The 23,627-nt window shown below is 33.1% G+C and overlaps 1 protein-coding gene across 1 annotated transcript in view; it reads right to left on the reverse strand.

The window, feature by feature from the left end:
- Positions 1-19,075: 19,075 nt before the first annotated feature.
- The window catches only part of LOC129223024 (putative uncharacterized protein DDB_G0291608), a 32,179-nt gene continuing 27,627 nt past the window's right edge, over positions 19,076-23,627 (reverse strand). Inside the window, exons 2-3 of the mRNA XM_054857588.1 lie at positions 20,693-21,051; positions 19,076-19,484 (exon numbers count right to left, since the gene is read on the reverse strand). Coding sequence (XP_054713563.1) covers positions 19,076-19,484; positions 20,693-21,051 — 768 coding nt within the window. The remainder of the gene's footprint in view (positions 19,485-20,692; positions 21,052-23,627) is intronic.

A 23,627-nucleotide genomic window follows, 5' to 3' on the forward strand; every position in this document is an offset into this window, starting at 1 on the left:
AGTTTGAGACCCACTCACTACTAAATATATCCACGTAAAATTTATAATGACAATTAGATATTTGTGAGTATGTGTGATGCCTACATATCTGAGTAATTAGTAAGAGATACTGCACAAGCAAACTTAAAGAACATTTTTAGAAGGAAAATAGAATTTTATTGTATTCACAACCGTGAGAAAACTCAAAAGCAAGTGATCGAAGTTGGAAAAAAAATCTTAATGGGATTTTTAACATTGCTTTTGGTCCATGAGACATTCAATATTGGAATTAAAGTTAATAATAACTCTCAACGTTCATTTTATTCATGTAGTGTCCACGGCCCAGTACCAGGTAGGCAGCGGCCCACTTGTGGGCCGTGGCTCATGGGTTGGGAACCACTGGTCTATAGGATACTTAATTTGCTATTTTCCTAATAGATGGCATTAGTGTTTAGTTAGCATTTACACTGTTACTGGTCGTAGTTTTTCACGGATTGCGACTTGAGACAAAGGAGGGAAAATTTGGCTGTTATCAGCTGCTCAGATAAACAAAGGCACCCTTTGATTGATAAACAAAAACAGTTTGGTTTAGTTTAGGTGTCTTAGTGTGTTTGCTGTTTGAGAATATTTGTTAAGGAAGGATTTACATAGATCATGTTTTGTCATGCATTAACATACATTTGATTTTTGTAACTTATTTTTTTATTACAATAATTAAGTTATTGATAATTTCCTGGTGTGTGGAAAATTGACCCCTTGTTTTGAGGGGTGTGGTATAGTTAAAGTGTGTTCCCTTTAGTTTTCCCTTAATAGGTTCCTAACAAAGAGTATGATTTTTTAAGCATTTTTATTTTAAACAAATACAGTACCCGCCGCTAATAAAATCACTGGATTATAAAATCAGCTGCTTTTTAAAATCAAATCTGGAAGAACAGAATCATTGCAATACCAAAATATGTTAAAACCATCTTTTAATAAAATCACTATCGCCGTTTTATAAAATCAAACTTTTGAACATCATACAAAGAATTTTTTAAAGAAGCACCAAGAAGTGAAGGAATCAGTCTCAGAAAATGAGGAAATCTCAGAGTCAAATTTGCCTCTTCATTTTCAATAGATGTCAGAAAAGCGCTTGATAATGTACGATGCACTTTAGAATAAAAAGGAAAATATGTTGAATGTTACAAAACACTTTGTAAACTCTCAAACGATATTGAATCTTGGCTCTCCCAATTCTGCTAAGCAAACAACAATACACCTAAATTTTAAGATCCATGTGCAAATAATTATTTTAAAAAAAGGAACCTCATGTTTAGTTAAAATGATAACTGCCTTTTGAAATACTTAAAACAGAAATAAATGAAGTAATTCAATTCATTTTTAGAGTATTTAAACATCAAAACCTTTTATTTTTTTGAATGCCGGATAATAAAATCAGCCGCTTTATAAAATCAAATATACCCCGAACGAATGTGATTTTAATAAGCGGCGGGCACTGTAGTGATTGGACAATGTCAAATTTTTGGAATACTACCCGTATGTTTCATGTTAAAGAAATTTTTGTTGAAATATGAATCCTGTATTTTTCAATTGTGTTCATTTGTGCCCCAAGTGTTTGTTCATGTGTGCCCCCTGTAGGGGTGCATGTGAGCAATTGAGGACATTTTAAAAAAATTCTATGAAGTAAAGAAATATTTTGTTTTTAAAACCTGGAAAACATCCAGGGCACAAAGAACACTATTCAATCATGTGAACACTTTTCCTCTGAGAAATTTTTTTTTTTTTTTTTTTTTTGAGAAATTAAGAAATGAAAAAAAAAAAAAAAATCACATGACCCCCCTTTTTCTTATACCTATTCATACACACATATTCTTTGTTTTATTTATAGATTAGCTGTACTGCCTGGCTTTGCACGGTGTACTTCATGCTATGCTAGATATTGCTATAAACTGGATTTATATAGGGAACATGCACACATACACATAAATATGTACGCATACACATATACAGCCCGAGTAAAAACTTTAAGGCCAGTAAGTTTTCTTGTGAAAAAAAAAATAAAATTAGACTAAAGGGATTTCAATACTGTTGAATTATTAATGTTCATTTGTAAGAAATAACACAACAGACAAGTTTTTTGAAGTATGCAGTTATCAGAAAAACAGTAGTAATATTCAAAATTAGTGTTTCAACCTGAGTAACAACTTTAAGGCCACCAGTATTTCTTTAATAATAAATGTAGATATATTGGAATAAATATCACAGCAATTAATAAGATTGGGAAAACCCTTCAACTTGGTAGTTTTTTCATTAATATCTTCGAAGTTTTGGTGCTCTTTGTGAAGATGTAGAAAGGTAAGAAGTTAACTGATCGTGAAAGAGGGTAGGCTGAAGCTTTTTCTTCAACGGGGATGAATAGCCTTACTCTTTCAAAAATAGAAATTATGTCAAATGATGCGTGTTCAACATTCAGGCTTCAATTAGAGAAAAAATAATACTCTAAAAGTTCCTGTCAAAAAAACGCAACCCTCTATAAATACACCTAAAATCCTTAAATTGAAAAAAAAATAAATAAAAAAATAATAATAATAAAAAAGATAAATTCACAAATAATAATCAAAAGGGGAAAGTTTTACCTAGAAACAAAAACAACATTTTATTTAATCGCAGCCTTCTGAATGGTTTTCACGCTAATTTAAAATGAGATCAAGTTAACGATAATTTTCCCGACATGAAAATCTGTTCCATTAGGCTTAAAAATGCTTTTAAATTTTTTTCCGAGTTATTTTACAGCCTTGTTTTATTTATTTATTTATTTATTTATTTTTTTGAAATTCGAAGGAATTTCTATTTCAGAGGTTTTTTCGCGATCTTTCGAATGGCGCTAAATTTGACCTGATCGGATAACTATTTCGGGTAGAAAGAACTATTTAATACCATTTTCAGACCCTAAAATTAAAATTAGAACGGTTCGGTACTTTTTTGGCGTTCGATCCCCCCACGTTCCTTCTCGGATCCCCAAGTATCTCCTTGCCAAATTTGGTCACGATCTGGTGTAAACTGGATTTATATAGGGAACATGCACACATACACATAAATATATACGCATACACATATACAACCTGAGTAAAAAGTTTAAGGCCAGTAAGTTTTCTTGTGAAAAAAAAAAAATTAGCTTAAAGGGATTTCAACACTATTGAATTATTAATTATTAATGTTCGTTTGTACGAAATAACGCAACAGACAAGTTTTTTGAAGTATGCAATTACCAGAAAAACAGTAATAGTCAAAGTTAGTGTTTCAGCCAGAGTAATAACTTTAAGACCACCAGTACTTCTTTCATAATAAATGTAGATATACTGGAATAAATATCACAGTAATTAATAAGATTGGGAAAACCCTTCAACTTGGCAGTTTTTTCATTAATTTCTTCGTTTTGGTTTTCTTTGTGAAGATGTCGAAAGGTAAGAAGTTAACTGATCGTGAAAGAGGGTAGATTGAAGCTTTTTCTTCAACGGGGATGAATAGCCTTACTCTTGCGAAAGAAATAGGAAAATCTTGGACTGTGGTCAATAATTTATTAAGATAGAAAGACAATTATGGTGAAAAAAAACACCGGGGGAAGACCTAGAGCTTTGTCATCGCGTGATGAAAGAAGAGTTAGCAGACTTACATCAACTGGAAAGTACTCAACCAGGAAACTTATTCAAGTGACAGGCTTAAATGTTTGTCAGAAAACGATATATAACACAATAAGAAGGTGTGAATATACGTATTTAAGAATCATAACTATAGGGTAACGGTACCAGTAACAGACATGCTTAACATCGCTTTCAGGTTAACTCAATTTTCTGACCCATTTAATGTATGTATTTAAACTTTTAAAACTATTTTTCTCCCATACAACAACATCTCATCTAACGTTTGGCTGCTTCTGGATCCACTGAATTAGTCAATTCTATTTTTATTTGCTGAATTTCGAAGAAAGCTCCGAACTCCAGTAACAGACACCGATAAATCTGATGATACTCAGTAACAGACAGGCTAAAAGGATGAGTGACGGACAGGATGAGTAATAATAGACAAAAGTACCCTTTTCTCTTAAAAATTTGCAAATAATTTTTATTTCTAGTACAAAAGCCTTTAAATTCAAATGAACAATAATTGAGTAATTAGCAACCCCAACTGGAAAATTTTCATTAAAAAAAATAGAATTTAAGACGACGCAGCAAGATTTTTACAAACAAAAATGAGATTTAAACTCGTGCAATTATCTGGAATTAAACTTCCAAATTGGAAACATTTTACTTGTAATTTAGGTAGGAAGGCAACTTGCCTAACAGCCTCTTCACTAAACTATGCAAATCTAAAAATAAAAATACGTAACTAATCAGTCTTCTTCATAATTCTTCACCTCCTTCTGAACTCTAAGCTGGATGCCACTCTTCTTCTTCTCCTGTAGATGATGACACTTTCCTCTTTTTTCTCCATCCATTCACTGTTATTTTCCACTTGTTTTCAAGGGCTTTAAAACAGAAACATCTAATGACTCTAAAATATGAGTAGCATCCCTACTAGCAAAATTTCTTGCATCAACCTTGACAGATCTTGATATTATACTGACGGCGTCAATATTGACGTGTTTCATACTGCATAAAGCTTGCATAAAGATTAAAAAGCAATATTACAATAACAACACGTATGCAACATTGCATTCATCTTAAAATATCAATATTGATATTACCTTACAATAACAACACTGCATACATGTTGTCGCCGTCAAGATGATATTGATTTCATGCTGTCGCCGTCAAGGTAATTAGTACACAATAGAACAGGTGGACCTTCGTTGCTACTTGCGCATGCGCACAGTTCTTTCTACCCAGCATCCCTCGTATTGCTGGCACATTCTTCCTGCTTCGACCTCAATCGGTTCAGAGGTGCTGCACGTGGCGTTGCATTCTTTTAGGTTTCGTTAAGTTGGTTGCTTAGTTATTAGTCTGGAATAGTATTGTTTTAGGAAAAACTTATGAATGACTGATAACTGTATTTGTTTATTAATATAGTACTAAACAAGTCATATCGCAGACGATGTGTGATCAATGTTAGAAATGGCGAAAATAACTTTTTTCGTCCCTAGACTTTGAAACAAAGGACATGAAGCTCAGAATTTCGTATTATCACTTCAATCTCACGTAAGATTAATTTTATTCAATGGTATTTATGTTATTCTTTAAGATAAATTCATATGTTTTGTCCATGGGATATTTTCAATGCTGACATCCATTTGAAAATGTACTTATTTATTGTATTTATTTATTATTTTGCTACCTTTAGTGCTATAAAAACTTCCGCAATTATTCCTAACTAAGCATTTTATGTCTTTATAATACAATTAGAAGCATGAATTTAAAAAATAAGTCAAGTATTACGCAAAACGAAGAAACTTTCATTTTTTAAATTAAATCGCGAGTACTATTAATATCTTTATATGAATTTCCGATCATATGTCAGCTTTAAGAAAATATTCTCAGGCTAGAAAACTATCTTGAAGAATAACAGAAATAATTAAAGAATGAAATTTAATTCTCGAGTTCGAAGTGAAAATAATACAAATAAATAAATGGATAAAACACCTTGCAAACGTGCTGATTTCATACTGTCATGTCAATGTATCCTGACATTTTCCTGTCATATCAATACGTATGCAATATTACAAAAGCAAGATCATCTTGCCTAGACCTTGATTTCATGCTGTCATGACAACATCTTGATATTATCCTGTCATATCAATACGTATGCAAGATTACAAAAGCAAGATCATCTTGCCTAGACCTTGATTTCATGCTGTCATGACAACATCTTGATATTATCCTGTCATATCAATACGTATGCAATGTTACAAAAGCAGCCTACCTTGATATTTTCCTGATATTATGCTGCATACACCTTGTCAGTCAATATTGTGGCAGCCTGCTGACAGCATAAAGGGAGTAACATAACAACATTGAGGCAGTATTAATGCAAGATGATTTTTCTTGCATGTCAACCTTTATGCAATACTGAGGCAAGATATTTTGCTTACTGGGATTGGGGGGGGGGGGTAAAGCAATATTTTCCCTTATTCACAGAATCTGCTTTTCTCAAGTTTAAAATGAGATACATGTCCATATACAAATAGAATTATTGGTTCTGAAATCAGCCTTTGAGTTTTTAGCCATGACTGAAATCCATTGGCCAGAAATTCAAACTACGTCTTGCTTGTCATCCACCCTGAATCCCGCTTTTCTAATCCCCAACCATGAGGATTCTCACGTATTTATGGATCACTGTTAGTGGTAGAAGATGCCCAGCCAGCAGCGTTTGCAGTGAATAAAACTGTTACACAATCTTTTTCATCATTATTCACAACTTGGTATACATTTTTGTCTCCTTTAATTGCAAGCAATCGGGATCTCTTTGGGTTGAGAAAAAATGCAGTTTCGTCGCAATTAAAAATTTTATTTGGATTTTCTAAAGTGCCAAGGTGATTGTTGTCTTTTGAATAGTTGTAAACGTTCTTGAACCAATTGCCTAGGCTTTCTGTGGTTACTTTTGAACGGGACAAAATGTGAGGTTTTCACTAATCCTATGAGCGACTGAAGGGTTCCGTTTAAGAAAACAATTGTACCTTTATTTATCAGGTTTTCCATCAGTAAAAGAATTATTTCTCCACAATTCATCTAAGAGCAACTGCACACTGTCTAAAAATTCTTCTTTTAATATCGGAAATCCTGCTTTAGATGATGAGGCTATCCAGAGTACCAGTATTTTCTCCTCGTCCTTTGAAAGCATTGGGTCTGGATCCATCCTGCTTATGCCAGGACCCCTTTGACTTTGCTCAAAAGTGTAACTTGTGGGACTCTATTTTTTTCTTGCTGAAGTGGCAACACTCATACCATTACTATTTACATCCAATAAGGCTGTTTGCATCTGTCCTTCACTGTAACAGAATTTTCTGACAGATGGGGGGGGGGCATCCTGAACTAAAATAAAACAGGTTTGCTCACTATTCTGAGGTTACAAAAAATATGTCATGAGAAACAGATACTCCTTTGGACGAGTAACAAATACCCTATCTGAGACTAGTCACGTTGTTCGATTTTCAATATTGAACATGTAGGCACAATCATATCAATGAATAACCTCTTCTGGAGCTTAAAAAAAGAGGAAACAATTAAAAAGGCTTCAAGGACCAATAACAAATATGGGTGTCTGTTACTAGAAAAACGAGTTTTTCTGGGATGAGTAGCAGACATAGATAAAACTTACATTATAAGTGATTGTACGTGAAAAACGATGCGAAAACCGAAAAGAGCATAGTTCAAACATTAAAAATACCTCCAGCATGCACTGATATCGACATTTTACCAATGATGGTTGAAAGTACTCACCTTCATAACTTAAACAGCTAGCTGTGGCATGAAACACCAGCTAACTTCGTGGTAGCAATTCATAACCTTCCACTACTGCCTTGTACGTACCAACTGACTCATGAAATTCACTCGGATAACACTAGATGACTGCACCATATTCATTGGCCACAGCAACATCAGTTTAATCCGCCTAAAATTCTTATTATTTAAATCCAAATTTATGTCTGTCTGTTACTGGACCCTTCTCTATTACTGGTGCTGTCACCCTACTTGTTATTGCACTTTTTAAAATTAAATTTTTGTAATTAAAACCATTTTTCAGCTTTTATAATGAACAAAATTAAACAGTGAAAAAATTTTTGCATTCTTGGTGAATTTTTCTAAAATATACAGTGGTAGTTACTAATTAGCCACAGCAGTGATTTTGAATGAAGTCATGTTTGCTTCAGAGCAGCCTTCGTTCAAAAATCTCATAATGATTACTGTTAATATTTTTGTTGCGCAGCAACGACTTTTGTTCAAGGTTAACTGCCAATGCTTTTATTTTGTGACTGAATAATTTGAAGTTTGTAATAAAAATTAGTTCGTTTTCAGAAGGCCCTTTTCCCGTCGGTAGGTGAATAGCTTTAAATTTTTAAAGTACGCTTACATATTTTATTTTCTTACCTTGAATTTTTTGAGAGTATATTTCGCAAATTCGGGAACAATATGAGTAGTTTTCATTTAATTATTTACATTGGCATAAAGTGCCTATGTTCCCTTTTGATGTCTTCAAGCGTTTGGGCCGGGGGGGGGGGGGGCAGAAGCCGTCGGGGGTAACACGGCGTTTCGACGGTAACGAATGAACACCAAATTACAACAAAGTAATTACATGAAACACAAGCTACTGAATACAAAATTTGTCGCAATAATGTACACACAAATACTTTTTTTTGTCATTTCCGATTTTACGCTTTCAAGGTTGATTTAAGAGTTCTACTACTCACCAACATTTGATTTTATCTTCTCTTTTCTGTTTTAGATACTATGAAAATGAATTCGCCTTCATATCATTTTAAATGCGGATATCCTGTCGAATGTTCATTTAAAAAGTACTGTGGAAGACAAAAGGTCGAGTTTCAGGTATTCGCGTCTATTTCAGGCATTAAATTATTGTCAAATGTATTTGTTAGGATATTTTAATTTTATTGCTTCTTCTTGTCGCTGGTGCTACAGCCTGTTGCAGGTCAAGACCGTCTCTTGAAGTCTTTCCCACCTATAACCCTATCCCCTGCAATGGCCCTCCATCGGTTCACTCCTACTACCTTTAAGTCCTTTTCTACCCTATCCAGCCATCTGACAGGGGGTCTCCCTCTTCGGCATTTTCCTTCAATGTTGGAGAAGGTAACTCTTTTTGTGGGGAATGCATCTGCATATCGAAATATGTGGCCCAGCCACCTAATGCGAAATGCCTTTATAACCTTTAAGATGTTAGGTTCACCATACTTTTTGTAAATTTCATGGTTATACTCTTTTCTCCAACAGTTATCTTGTTTTATTGGTTCAAAAATCTTTCTTAAAATTTTTTTTCTCAAAAATCAATAAAAGCTCTTCTTCTGCCCTGTTGAGAGAGAGCCCAGAGCAACTGTAGACTGACAGAAGTATTTTGCATTCAACCGAAAGTTATCTGGTTCGAATGTGGTCAGTTTTGCTCTAAAAGGATGTCAATGTACTGAATCAACTCACAAGCCTTGCTGTTACAGAAATGATGTTATTTTCAAGTTTGATTTTTGTATAGTATGGCTCTGATGACAAGACGCTTAACCTTGGATGAATTTCGTCCAACTTTGCGAGGAATGGATGAAGTGTACATGGACAAGACATAAATTCAATAAAATCGCACTACGTTATTGGGGAAGCAAAACGGATCGCCTAACCTCTATTTCAGCAAATGGAATCGTTTTATCCTCCATTCCTCACTTTTCAAGTTATCAGAGTCAGGGTATTCTTCAAAGTATTCTAGCAGCGAGAGTAATCCCTTCCGGAATCGCGAGAAAAGCTTGGTGAACACCTGTCACTTTATTGTCATGTGACAGGCATTTGCATTTCTCTGGGCGCGATAATGCATTGACGATCCATGTAAATTATTGGTTTGATTATGTCATTTCCTGTCAAAAGAGCGATAAATAGCATTCTAACTCTATTGAATTTCCGCAGCGCTACGGAATGTCTCCTGACAGCAAAACAAAAATATGCGTCGTGATGGCGGCTCAGCTAGTAACCACAAAGTTTCTCTGCTTAAAATATTTGTTCAATGATTCATACCTATCGTGCCGCAATGGTCGTCAACCTTCTTCAAGCTCGTCATGCTTAAACCTCGTAAATCCATATAACTTTGCAAACTCTATAAATATTCTCAAATGCAAAAAAAGAAAAACCTTGGGGAAGACGAGGTACGATGAAACAAAATTTTCTTTTTTCTTTTCTGTTAAAAATTCTGCATGCTCACAAGTATAATAGCCTTTTAGTCCTGTATTTTCTGCTTCTGAGCAGAATTTGAATAGGTTTCGAGCAATATTTCTATTCTTGAAAAATAACTTACAAATGTCCATCAGCTTCACTGTACCTTGTCTTTCCCCATGATTTTTTCAATAATACACTCAATCTCCTGGTCATTTATAAATCTTACACTGAACTTGTAACTTAAACTGAAGAATAGTATTTGCTTGAAACATTGCAGTTAAAAGTTCATATTGATAGCTTCTTTCTCTGTCAACAGAGTCAATGTAAAATGTAGCAAGGATAGATTGTTTCTTTGGCAGTCGTTGTCAATGCACACAATAGGGCAAGGCTAGGTTGTTTTCTTTGCATTGACACTTTGTTGGCAGAGAAACATTTTTTACAGAATTTATTTAGTTTTAATTGAACTTTTGTATATGAGCAACAAATTTTCTACGAAACATTTATAGAAATTTTCATTTCTATAAAAGTTGTTTCTCTGTTATCACAGAGTCAATGCAGAATGTAGCAAGGAATGAAGGTTGTCTCTTTGCCGTTCGTTGTCAAAGCAATGCAATTTGTGGCCAGGCAAGGTTGTTTTTTCCCCCTATCACTTTGTTGCCATCCAAGCACTTTTCACAAAATTATTTAGTTTTCAATGAGTTTACATGTAAGAAATTAAATTGCTCCACAAATATTTTCCGAAACACTGTATGAAAATTTTCAATTCTGTAAAAGTTGTTAATCTTTTAACAGAGGATCAATTCGGAATATAGGAGGGATAGGTTGTTTCTTTGGCAGTCTTTGTCAATGCAGAGTATGCAAGATCAAATTGTTTTCTCTGTATATATTATCACTTTGTTGGCAGAGAAACAATTTTTACAGAATTCGTTATTTTTCATTGAGTATTAATATATTAGAAGGTTGGCAGCAAACTTGATCAACAAATTAGCTCTGAAACATTGTATGGAAATTTTCAGTGCTTTATAAGTTGTTTCTCTATTTATTCTACTAGTGTCAATTCAGAGTGCAGGAAGAATATGTTGTTCTTTGGCAGTATTTGTCATTGGAGAGTAGGCAAGACCAGGTAGTTTTCTGTATATTGACACTGCGGAAACAAACGCATTTTTCATATTTGAGTTAATGATACCATTGGATCAAGCAAATGTTACGTTAGATGCTGTTATGGTTAAAGAGTTATCATTTTTTGCATGTTCGGTAAAGGTATCTGTTAGGAGGCTTTTGATACATGATAGATATTAATCATATGAAGAGGATTCAATAGCAGGAGAATGTGGGGCAAAGTAAAATAGCGGGGGAAATTGAAATGGTGAAATATTTATTCTGCTTTTATCGCTACCTATCTGGTAACATTTAGTAACACATGTAATCTATTCCAGTCAGGAAAAAAATAATACCGAATGTTAAAACGTATGACAATACAGGCAATTTTCAAAATTTGTTACTCATATTGTAATATTTTGCTGCAAGGCAAAAATTATTTTTATTTTTATAAAATAATAAAGTTTTTATTATTAACATTTTAAATATTGATTGAGGCCTTCTAATACTCTTTGAAATATTTATTTGAGTAATATTAAGCTTATTTGTACTTTAAACATTTTCTACAATCTGTCAAGTACATGCGGATCAAAGTGAAATAGTTTATTTTGTTTACTCGCTCAATCATTTACTAAATCATTTACTCACTCATTTATTAATGCATTCTTTTACATTCCTCCATTTAGTAATTATTCGTTCACTTATTTTCTTATTCATTCACTCTTTCATTTATTTTTCTTCATATGTTGATTAATTAATTCAATTTTCAGTTCATAGCATCATTATGTTTTCATTTATTCATTACACCTTTTATTTTCTGATTTATCTGATAAAAAATGTTTTCTATAATTGAACAAAAAATATTTTATTTGAAAAAAATTTTATTTTTTACTTTGCCCCATGAAAAAAAAATGAAAATTTTCCACTTTTTTCTGAAGGAACAAATTTACAGCCAAAAATAAAAAATACCGTTTCAATGCAAATTTTATGAAAAATAGAATGTTCTTTCTTTGTGTACTGTAATTTTCAAAATAAATTTCCAATTTGTTCATTTTGTAAAAGTTCAGTCATCTTAACCATTTCACTTTGCCCTACATTCCCCTACTACGTAAAATTGCGATTTGTCCAATAATTCCTCTTTGATGAAATAGGTAGCTAACTGTAAGGGTGCCTAAAAAGAATTTAAACGAATTTTGTTACAACTTAGTTATGAAACATTGCATGAGGAGGCAAGTTTTAATTTTATTAACCGGTGCCCCCCCCCCAAAAAAAAATCCATTTCTGTATTTGCCCCTGGCTATAACTGAACTATTCGGTATTCGTTTGTGTTAATTTATTGCATGTGTTTAAATATTGCGCTTTTTATTTTCAATATCCTCGTATATTTTTACTGCAGGGAAGTCCATACTTTCAAACAACAAAAGATTTATACCCGACGTTGCCACGTAAATATCTTGAAAAGGAAGCAAAGATCGAATCTGGCAAAGAAAAAATGAAGACTCATGGGGGTATGTCGCCTTCGACGCGCTGGGCAACAAGGGTTAGAAACGAAGCGGAAGCAGCCGATGAAGAATTTAAGAAATTTTCCATGGAAATCGATCCGGCTTACCAACTTGTCATTCCTGACGAAACAGGAAGGTAAAAAATAACAATATTTGTGCTATTTCGTTCTTTCAGTTTTTCCATTTTTTTTTCTTCTAAATATTTTTAAAACTTTGTATTGTATTTAGCATTACTTCTAAAAGCACACACACAAGTGACTAAAATGTGACCCAGATGTAAAAGTTGCGTAACTGACACATAACGGCCCCCGTCGAATGGTGGCCACAAATCGCTCTTCTATATAACCATCGCGTAACGGTGACAAAATGGTCAGCTCACAGCGATGTCACAAAGTGACATTGCAGTAGTAACGTCTTCAACATGTCATAAATACATTATTATCTCGACGTTGCAGTGAAGTCACAGAAAACTAGGAATGTGTCTCAATATAACTTCTGTGAGGTTTACAAATCTCTCACTTTGTGGCTTGTGACCATTGTTGTCACTAAACTTTGCCCTGACATGTAGGGGAATGGGGTCAAAGCGAAATGGTTAAGATGCCTGAGCTTTTTCAAAATGAACCAATTGGAAATTTGTTTTGAAAATTACAGTACAAAAAGAAAGAACATTGTACGTTACAATAAAACTTGCATTGAAACATTATTTTTTATTTTTGGCGGTAATTTTGATCCTTGAAAAAAAAAAAAAAAAGGTGGACATTTTTCACTTTTTTTTAATGAGGCAAAGTGAAAAATGAACTACTTTTGTAATGAAATATTTTCTATTTGCTTTTGAAAAGCATTTTTGATCAAATGAAACTGTAAGTAAAATTTTGAATGAATAAATGAAAAGGAAATGGAACAATGTAATTAAATTAATTAGTATGTGAAGAAAAACAAACGAGTGAGTAAAAGAGTGAACGAATAAGAAAATAAGTGAATGGATGAATAAATAAGTGAATTACTAAACGAAGGAATGAAAATACATTAATTAAAAAATGAATACGTAAGTGCTTTAGTAAATGATCGAGTGAGTAAATGAAATAAGTTATTTCACTTTGCCCTATCTACTTCGCCCGCATGCACTTGACTACTTGAGCAGAGTATTTAAAATACAAATAAGATTAGTATTAATTAAAAAAAACATTGCACCGCATATTAGAAGGCCTAAACTCATATTTAAAATGTGAATAACAAGAACTTTATTATTTTATAATATCAAAAATAATTTTTGACTAACAACAAATATTACAATAACAGTATCAATTTTTGAAAATTGCCTGTGTTATCATAAGCTTTAATCTTCGGCGGTATTTTTTTCCTGACTGGAATTGACTACATGTTGCAACAACATTGCTAAAATATTGCCAGATATGTGGCGCTAAACGCAGAGTAAATATTTCACCTTTTCACTTTGCCCCGCTATTCCATTTGCCCCACGTTCCCCTACTATCAAAGACATTGTCTTTTGTAGTTAGAAATACATCGCGATTTGAAATAGTTTCAGGTAGTAAATAGGAGTGAAGCTTCGAATACTTGCTTCTCTCTACAGAAAAGTTCTTTCAAAGAATTTAATTAAAATTCAAAATTTCCTTTTTTTCAGCTTCTACTGGATTCCTGGCCAGTTTTCTCCATGGCGCTGGAATAAACTTAGCGTGCCACGACAGAAGCAATCGAATCCTTCCGGAATGTTTCAAAACGAAAATGAAAATCCGATGTTAGAACTCATATTTAACTAAATTATTGTCGGCATGCTTAGGAGGAAAAATATGCGAAGGAAAATAAAGAAATTAGTGAAAAGTTTGAAAATGTTCAGTACACCGATCTAGTTCAAATTCTTTTAGGAATAAAAATGTCGTAAATTTCATATTTCATAACAATAATGCAAAATAAATGTTCTGATAATTTTACTTCATGTTGTGTGTTTGCGAACTCATGAAATCGATTTGTTCATTTTTTCTCTTTTTTAGCATTTTTTTTTAAGTTAAAAATTTTATTGAAATGAAATCAGAACCAATCTCACATTATGTACATTACAAGTGGCTGTATGGTAATTCTTAATAAAAGAAATAAGTAATAACTTTTCACGATATAATTTTAAGTGCTCATAGTAAAGTATTTTACTATCTCGTATTCCTTTCTAATGTTTAATTTTCCCCATCTGAGTCCGTAATAGAATATCTCTGTTGTTAATGGACTTGCCATGTGTATCAAACCAATAACTAGGATTTATCTGTTCCATGTTAAGTCTCAGCATAATAAAAAAAAACATAATCCCCTCTTTGTTAGAAATTTTTAATGATAGGATAAGTGAAATCCAATGATTAAGCATGAGGAAGTATTACTAGATTGTGTAGCTTCGATGCCGTGAATTGAAAGTCTGCAACAAAGATTTCATTGCTGTTGACATAGTGGGGGTGGTCATTCCAAGCTCGTAAGCTTGCGAGATCGAGATTCTCGCTCACGTGATCGGTTGCGACATTTATACGTCACAACCGATCACGTGAGCGAGAATCTTGATCTCGCAAGTTGACGAGCTTAGAATGACCGCCCTCAGCATTAGGCTGCAGGAAGTATTAGAGTTGATCAAAGGAAAACGGAAAAGTGGTTATAATTTGGTGCATATGTGTATGAGTGTAATAAAACTTGTTGCATTCATCTCCCATTGTACTAATACATAGTTTTCTTACTCTCTCACACACATACGTCAAACTATGACCACTGTTCCATTTTCAGTTTATTCATTCAATATACTTACTATATAAAACATAAAATTTTGAATGCTAGAAGCCTACTTTCCCTAAATAAAAGGAGAAATAAAACTGATTAATACCCTGAATGACTTTTCTTTCTCACACCAATTGCAAGACATTATTATTATTATTATTTTCAGCATTAATCTATAAAAATGCACTCCAAAAAGCTGAAATTTCAGCAAATCAAAAATGTTTTATCTTTAGTGACTACTTCTAAGAACGAAATATTGCTCATTCTGAAGAAGAATATTTAAGAATTTAAAAATATTTTTATATATCCTCATTGACTGTTATCTTTATGTTAAATATTTCCTGAAATTCTACTGCAAAATCGAATAGAACAGTTACATCTTTCCTAATCGATACCTAATATTAAATAAAAAGTAAATTAATGTCCAGTATCTTTTGTTAGTCTGTATCAGTTTTATATCACTTTATTGAAAAAATATTTCGACCACAAAAAGAAAAATAATTGATTTATATTGCATAAGAGATTTAAACAACTTTTGCAGCGGGGTTTTATTTTCCAGTTCTAAGGGGCTCTGCCCCCTGCTCGTTGGCGCTCATCTCAACCGCCGAAGCTTCACAATCTTTCTTTAATTCACGAAGATTTAAATTGACTTTTAGAAAGAATCAGATTGAAATACGAGTTATAATTAGAGTAAAAGGAAATTCCAGCTCCATAGAAAATAAAATTTTCGAAAAAAGTTCATAAAAAATTAGGCCAACATTAAAACACCGCCCCTTTCCAAAAACAAAAAGAACTTGATGAAAACATACGTAACAAAATTATTTATAAAAAAATGGTATCTCTTCCCTGGCATCCTAAACTAACTAAAGTCGGACCCCGATTTAACGAACCTCTATTCAACGAATTTCACGATTTAGCGAATTTTTCTTTTTCCCAGAGTAAAATGAAGGCAAAAACCTCTATTTAACGAATAATAAACCCCGAGTTAACGAATTATTTTAACAGCCGATTTTTTTTTTTTGGTTAAATTGAGTTTGGAAATACGGGATTGTTTCCCTAATGATACATCCATCTTGTCCGAAGTAGAAAAAGACTTTTTTGGGAATCAGAAATGTTTGACGGGCAAGGGGGCAATGAATAGCGATTATGATGCAGAAAGCGAAAATGAAACTCCCATTAACACTTACTTTTTCTAATGCCTTACACGACCTGGAAACTGCAAAATCATATCTCATGCAGCCTGCAGCAAGCTATAACTGACACAGTATTTTTTTCTTTCCATGCAGTTGAAATAGAACTATTTCGAATCAATTATCAAGGAAATTGTCAAACACCTATTACTCAGTACTTTAAAATTTCAAATTATCTAGTGTGTAATAAGTCAGGGAATGCTGAATAAAAAGTGTACACTTTCTAGCTATGGCTATTTTTATGCAGTTGCTTATTAGGGCTTTCAGATAAGACAAGTGAATTTTTTTTTCGCACCCCGATATTACGAATAACCCCGATTTAACATATAAAAGTTTTGGTCCCTATGATTTCGTTAAATCGAGGTCCGACTGTAGTACCAAATTTCAGACTATAGACGCTTAGGGGCTCCTGAGGTAATGAGCATCATAGCAAAGTGACCGTTTTGTACGCTTGAAAAGTCGTCTTCGAATTCAGTCTCCAGTAACATTTTTCTGTTTAGCTCCGACATTGAATTGAGTTTTTAGCCTATGTCTTTCTCCAAAGTGAAACCTTTGTATCTCCTGTTCTGTTTGATTAGGGAGAATTTGAACAAGCTTCCTCTTGTACAGAAAAAGAGCTCTTTCGTATGATATATAATGTTTAGAGATATTGAAAATCTTTCATCACTTCGATAAAAAAAATTTACATGAAATTTTAGATTAAAAAATTAATTACAAAAAAACTCATTCGAAATTGAAAAAAAAAAAAAAAAATCTCCGAGGTGCAAACTCTCCTGGTCCAAAGTAATTTTGTACAAATGTCAAAGCTGTAGGTGCTCTATGGTTTCTCCTGGACAAGGAACAGCCGCAAACAAAGTTTCACAATTTCTTTGGCGATATAAGAAGCTAGTCGTTTCATGATGCAAAACCATTTTGTATACAATCACCTTTTATAAATTTTTTTTTTAAAGAAACATGACCACTTGAATATTATAAAAAATGACACATTATTTTTCAAATTTCTGTTTATTTGGGCTGTCATAGTATATACAAAGAAATATAATGCAACAAGCTTGTTTATGAATTAATTAAAATTAATCTGTTTTTACAATGTTTTGACATACTCCATTTGATTGAATGAAAGAAGATTACACCAAAACAACTGGCAGCATTTCATTCGTGTGCATCCACATTTTTTCACATCAATGTTGTATTTTATTATTTTTTCTACAAAAGGTTACACATTTGATTGTTTTACAATCATAAAATCTAATAACCCTTTAAGAGAATGTTAGTATTGGATTCTTTAATTTTCATTTTTAATGTACTTTTATTCATTAATTGAAAATGGTGGCAAGTATTAATCAGCTATCAAATTCTATAGTTTATATATATATATATATATATATATATATATATATATATATATATATATATATATATATATATATATATATATATATATATATATTGAAAAAAACGCGCACTTTACCATTAAGTTCATTTCCAATAATCGCTTCATACGAAAATATAACTAATGCACTGGAGGGAGAAAAATGAAAGTCTGTAAATGCAACAGTGATATGAACAATAAATAACAAATGTGTGCATGTTTAGCAATCCTCTAGAATAAGTATACCTCTTTTAAAAATACGCTTTTTCGCAAGTAGTAATTGCCGAGAAAAGCTTCTTCAAATTTCACTAACAATCTCTCGCCTCAGAAAAAAAAAATTTCCTCCATTTCTGATCATTTTTTTTTTTTCAAGTGCGAAAATTTTGTTTTTAGGCACCTCCGCGATTAATAAATGAAGAAAAATATAATTCATACTTTCCTACTCCTCAACATATACCCCGAATGAAATTCTAGTTGACTTTTAAAAACATTCGTGATTTCAACTTTCAACAAGCTGTTCTCCAACCAATGTCACTAGTTGAGGCAAACCTAACCCGGTAGCGCCGCAATGCAGCAATTAGGCTATGCGTAACCTTCACAATAATGCCAGTTTAGGTTCGACCCGACTATACTTAAATATTTAAGATTTTTTTACTCTTTCTAAAAAATAGAAATGGATGTAAAATTGTTATTTCTAAAAACTGAATAGAAATTATTTTATCCAAATCAATTAAATAAAGATCATGTCATTGCTTTAATTTACAACTCAACCCCATTTCTTTCAAGACAACTCTCTACTTTTCCAAAAAAATAAAATTTACAGCACGTTACTTGAAATGTTTTCCAAATTCCCCTTACGAAAATAAAATTTAGTTTTCTTAGATTCTGTGAAGCAGTAAGAAGCAAAAGGGTGTAAATAGGCTTCTTACTATTCGACTAAAAGGAATGAAAATTGCAAACCGTAGGTAGGCTTTCATTGAAAGTTTTGCTAAATTTTGCCTTAAAGCAGCACTAGTATCATCTCTGACCCCAAAGCAGAGGAGAGGTTCTCTTACCATTCGTACTGGTTATCCAATTTTTTAAGGTGGAACCTACACCCCTTTGCTTCTAAGAGCTTCCTAAGATGATGTTCCATCTGTTTATATCCTTAGAGGTCGTTTTAAAAATCCTTGACAAAACGTTTGTCCAAGAACTTGGTTGGCAATTTCTTCATCTCTTTTGACTGCCGATTCTAAGGCTTGTTCGGTTTTAGCTCGTCAAAAGTTTCTGATGATGATTGTTTCATCTCGTTTGCCGGCCTAGCTCAATGGTTTATTCTGTCTTCGGATCCACCTCTTCTTTCTTGCCTTCGTCTTGTTCATGCAAGTATCTTGCGTGGTAGAACCTTGAAGGTGGCATTTGTGGCGGCAATGGGGCATGGGGGTCGTTAAACCTTGCTGGTGGGTGAGGGAAAGAGCCTGGATACGGACCGAAGGACGGAATATTGGGAAAGGAGGGCAAACTTGGCAGAGGTGGAAGATCTGGGTAATGACTTCCAAAAGGAGAAGGATGGTGATGGTGAGGCCCATGAGATGGCAACGGAGGAGGCACTGCTGGAATCTGATTTGCGGCTCTCACTTCGTCGCAATCATCACCTTGCTTGCAACTGTAACCGTATCCGTGACCGTATTTATCCTTTCTGTAGCCGGGGCCAAATCGAGGCATGTGTGGGGATGGGTACCTGAAGAAAAAGAGGCAAACATTTTTAGAGTTTTGTTTTTCAACTTGTTCTATACATTTTTACCATGGTGCATTAAAATTAAATTACATAAAACCACATTAACGGATAGCTACAACTGGAAATTATTGCATACACATCTTTCGAGGTTACAAGGAACCGCTTTTTCATTGTATTTTACGTAAAAAGAAAACATTCGGATACTCTTTTCTCCGCATTTTGCGTCTTCTGCTTTGAAAAAAAAAATCCTTGCAGCCCTGAACTGAAGAAGAGTTGCGCTGTTTTAACCAAGTCACGAAAAACAATGTTGACTCAAATTCAATAATCTTAAATCTTTCAGTTACTTTTTTACTTATGCTCATCAATACGTTATACTGTCTCAGTATAAATATTAGGTTTTCTTTTGACGGAAAAGGAAATTAAAATTATCTTAAATATTAGTAGAGCCTGCACTTTTAACTGCTATGCAATAATCAATTCGACAGCATGAAATATGAATTGACGCCAGAGAGACTTAGAAGCAGAACAGTTGTCATCGTCATCATTGTCGTCGTCTTCATTGTCGTTGTTGCTTCGGCTAATTAATCATTTTTTATTTGAGGTTTTTTAAAGATGTTTCGTGGAATTATCAATTTGACAGCCTCAGAGAGTTAAATAGTAATTTAATCTTTTTTTTTTCTTAAAAAAAGAATTACTCCTATGTTTTTCTTGCATATAATGACTCTTTAAGGCAGCAAAATTTGAAACATCCACATAAAGTCAAAACTATCTCACCACCTGGTATTGGATACTATCGGTAAGTAATTCAAAAATCAAGTCATCTTCACATCTATCGAAATCGAATTGTCGCCCATTTCAGCAGATGGAGGAATCGTCAACATAAAATTATGCTATTAACTTTCGGTTATAATATGTATTTTTTCCTTTTTATTATTTACAAATCAAAATCCCTTTACATAAGCAATATTTGTTGATTCGATATGAAAAATTGATGAATAATTTGATCCACTTTACGACCGTAAGATTTTCCTTACATAACGATTTTTTTCCTACTTTATGATTTTTTGCTAGCTTTGATTTTTGACCAAGATTTTAAAAAAGGGCAATAAGTTTTAAAACTGGCCATTGTTTTACCACGGATGGCTTGGCAAGATAATGGCCGTACTGCTTGGTGCATTGTACTGATAAATTAATGAAACAACTGTACAAACCTAGGATACGGAGCTCTATCATAATAAGGATAACTTGGATCAAATCTATGGATATTGAAGAAGCCATAATGCCTAGACATGAAGTCCTGCTCTGACGCAGATGGCATAGCTTTATCTTGTTCTTCGAAATTTCTGCTCGATCCGTTGGGATCTAACTGTTGACCGCTGCTCTCAACAGGTTGATTGGTGGAAGTTTGCAGGAAAACTGGGGCTTGATTCTGCTGGTGTTGCTGGAGTGTTTGTGCGTTTGGAAGGGCATGGTGCCAAGCTCGACCGCTGCGTTCACTTTGTTCACTGACTTTGGCTGTTGGCTCGGTCGCTGTGAGCAATGGTATTATCTCTATCAACAATCCAATCAGCTAAAAGATATTGAAGTCATGAGATGGTTTTGTAAAAAATACAGTTAGAATATAACACTTATTTAAGAAAGTTTCAGATTGAAGAAATAAAAGTTAAGTTAAAAAGACTTTGGAGTTTAGAACAAAGTTTCATAAAACATACTTGATACATAATCTTATACTTTTACCTAATTATGTCTGCATCGCGAAGAGTGAAAAAGTTTCTAGCAGAAAAATAAATATTTCCTGTCTATATTTCTGAAATGTTGAGCAATATATCTTTTGATTCACGCGGAATGTTATTGATTTTATTGTACAGTACGATACTATTCATATAAGACGCTTTGAAGAACAGAGGAAGTTATGTGCCTTGATTACTTCTTTCAAAGAAAACCTTCCTTCAAAGTGAGGTAATAAGATTTTTTTACATGCCAAACCACTGTTTCACTGATTTATTGTCTAACGAAAGATTAAAAAAAATATTTAAAATTTTTTTTCCGTATTTACCAAAACAAAAGTAACGAACTTCAACTGGTTTTTATCTCAGTTATACTGGTCGCTCCTAGCTTATTTGTCTTCAATGAAGATCACGAGCCCTCTTAAAAGTATCCTGCTCACCCCATTATAAGTAAGAGATATTTCCGGTCAAGCATTTTCAATATATTACAAACCATTTGAAGTACAAAATTTTCCTAACTGTTAGGTTAGCTTGTTGGAATTAAAATATCGAAAATGATGACCCCCTGTTCTATCTTCTGTGCAAGTAATTCTCTCAATGCTTTACATTTAAATAACTGAATAAATTCCAATCTGACCATCTTTTACTCCAAACCAAGCCTTTAAATCCTCAGATCAATATCTAAGTATTTTTATTAACCTAGTAAACTTTAAATCTTTTCCAATACGGTAATATCTTTACTTAATCTTGTTTTCCATTTCATATGATATAGACTTTTAGATGCTTTATACACTTCCTGAAAGCAATAATCTACAAACAGGTTTGCAGAGTCAATTTAGAGCATTTTTGAGCATTCCTTAATTGTATGATTGGTTTATATCAAGTTAAATGAGATTGAAACCAATGTCTTACATCCGGGTCGCAATATTAATATTGCTGAAAATTTATTCTTTGATAATAAAGAGTGGTTATAAAGACTGGTACTGATAAAGAAAATTTATTTAAAAAAAATTTTTAATTTATACATAACTCTTTTTTATTTTCATCCTTATCAAGTTTGTTTTATCCATTAGTATATTATTAGCTGAAGACATGTAGATGGCGCTGACACTGAAGACTGAAAATAATATCTATGAAAAAAAAGTTAGAAAGAAAGAAAAACACCCCCAGAGAATCACAAAGGGGAGGAGGGTACTATCAGCACCTCAGAGCCTTTGCTTTTAACACATATTTTCAATTCACTTCTTTTTCATATAAGGACTTTTATAACCAAATCCTCACCCTCTAGAAGGTTGACTCTAGCTGCGTCAGTGCTTGGTGCGAATTAGCGTCTAAGTTTTCTCGGAACTGAGAAAGAGGTACGCTAGAAGTGCATAAATGTTGTGTAAAAACTTTTCGAAACAAGGATCAAAATAAGAAAAGAATTCGGTTCAAATCTGAGGTAGCTTTGTTAAAATAAATTTTCTTTATCTGTGCAAGACTTTATAAAAACCTTGTATATTTTGATAATTATAGTTAATTTCCTTTATTTTCTGATAATATAGCTGAATTCATACTACAAATGGCTTTTTCAGTGCTAATTCAAGCAGCAGTTTTTGGTAAAAGAGAAAAGATGCTCTTTTAGAACGTAGCAACACAAAACTAAGTTTTTGCAATGATTTTTGACTTCGTTTGCCAATCACAAAAGCTCCCCAAGAAATCTCGAGAACAGTCGGTGTAATAGAAATATGGGGAGAGATTGGAAATTTCTATTTCCAATCTTAAACAGTCAAATGTAAGTAATTTCTCAAAATTTTCGTTTTTCTTTTATTGTAATAATCGCGTTGAAAAAATATGTCCTCATATTTCTATTGAAGAAGAAACCAAATGAATTGAAGAAGAGAAATATCGACATTTTTTTGAGGCATATTGGAACTTATTTCACTGACTATGTTTCCACTTAGTTTTGGAATAGAATTTCATCTAACTTTAAGTAATTTAATTGGTAAAAATTTTAGTTAAAACGTCATGATTTTTGAGGGTTTCGAAAGCTCTCAGATAAAAGGTTTCTGTACATTCTGGGAAGGAAAAAGACAGAATGAATGTAGCGGCGCAGGAGGAATTTCAGTAATAAATGGTTTCGTTTCTGAAGCATGATGAAGATAACGTCTTTTTAGCTTCTTTTGAATTGTTGGGAGTTTTGTTCAATCTGTTTTGGAAAAAAAAAATTCGACACAAGATCGTACTTTCCGTCAAGGCTCTCTAAAATGTCAAAGAACTTATTGATCATTTCCTTACTGCAGAGTTTCTTAAATTGTGTTCCGCGGAACCCAGGGGTTCCATGGAGGTCAATCAAGGTTTCCAAAAACTCTCAATCTTTATTTTCCTTGCTTTTAAAAAACTTAAAAAATCTATTAAATGAATTTTCTAAACTGAAATT

The sequence above is a fragment of the Uloborus diversus genome, chromosome 5 (assembly GCF_026930045.1).
Source record: "Uloborus diversus isolate 005 chromosome 5, Udiv.v.3.1, whole genome shotgun sequence".
In the NCBI taxonomy this organism is placed as follows: domain Eukaryota; kingdom Metazoa; phylum Arthropoda; class Arachnida; order Araneae; family Uloboridae; genus Uloborus; species Uloborus diversus.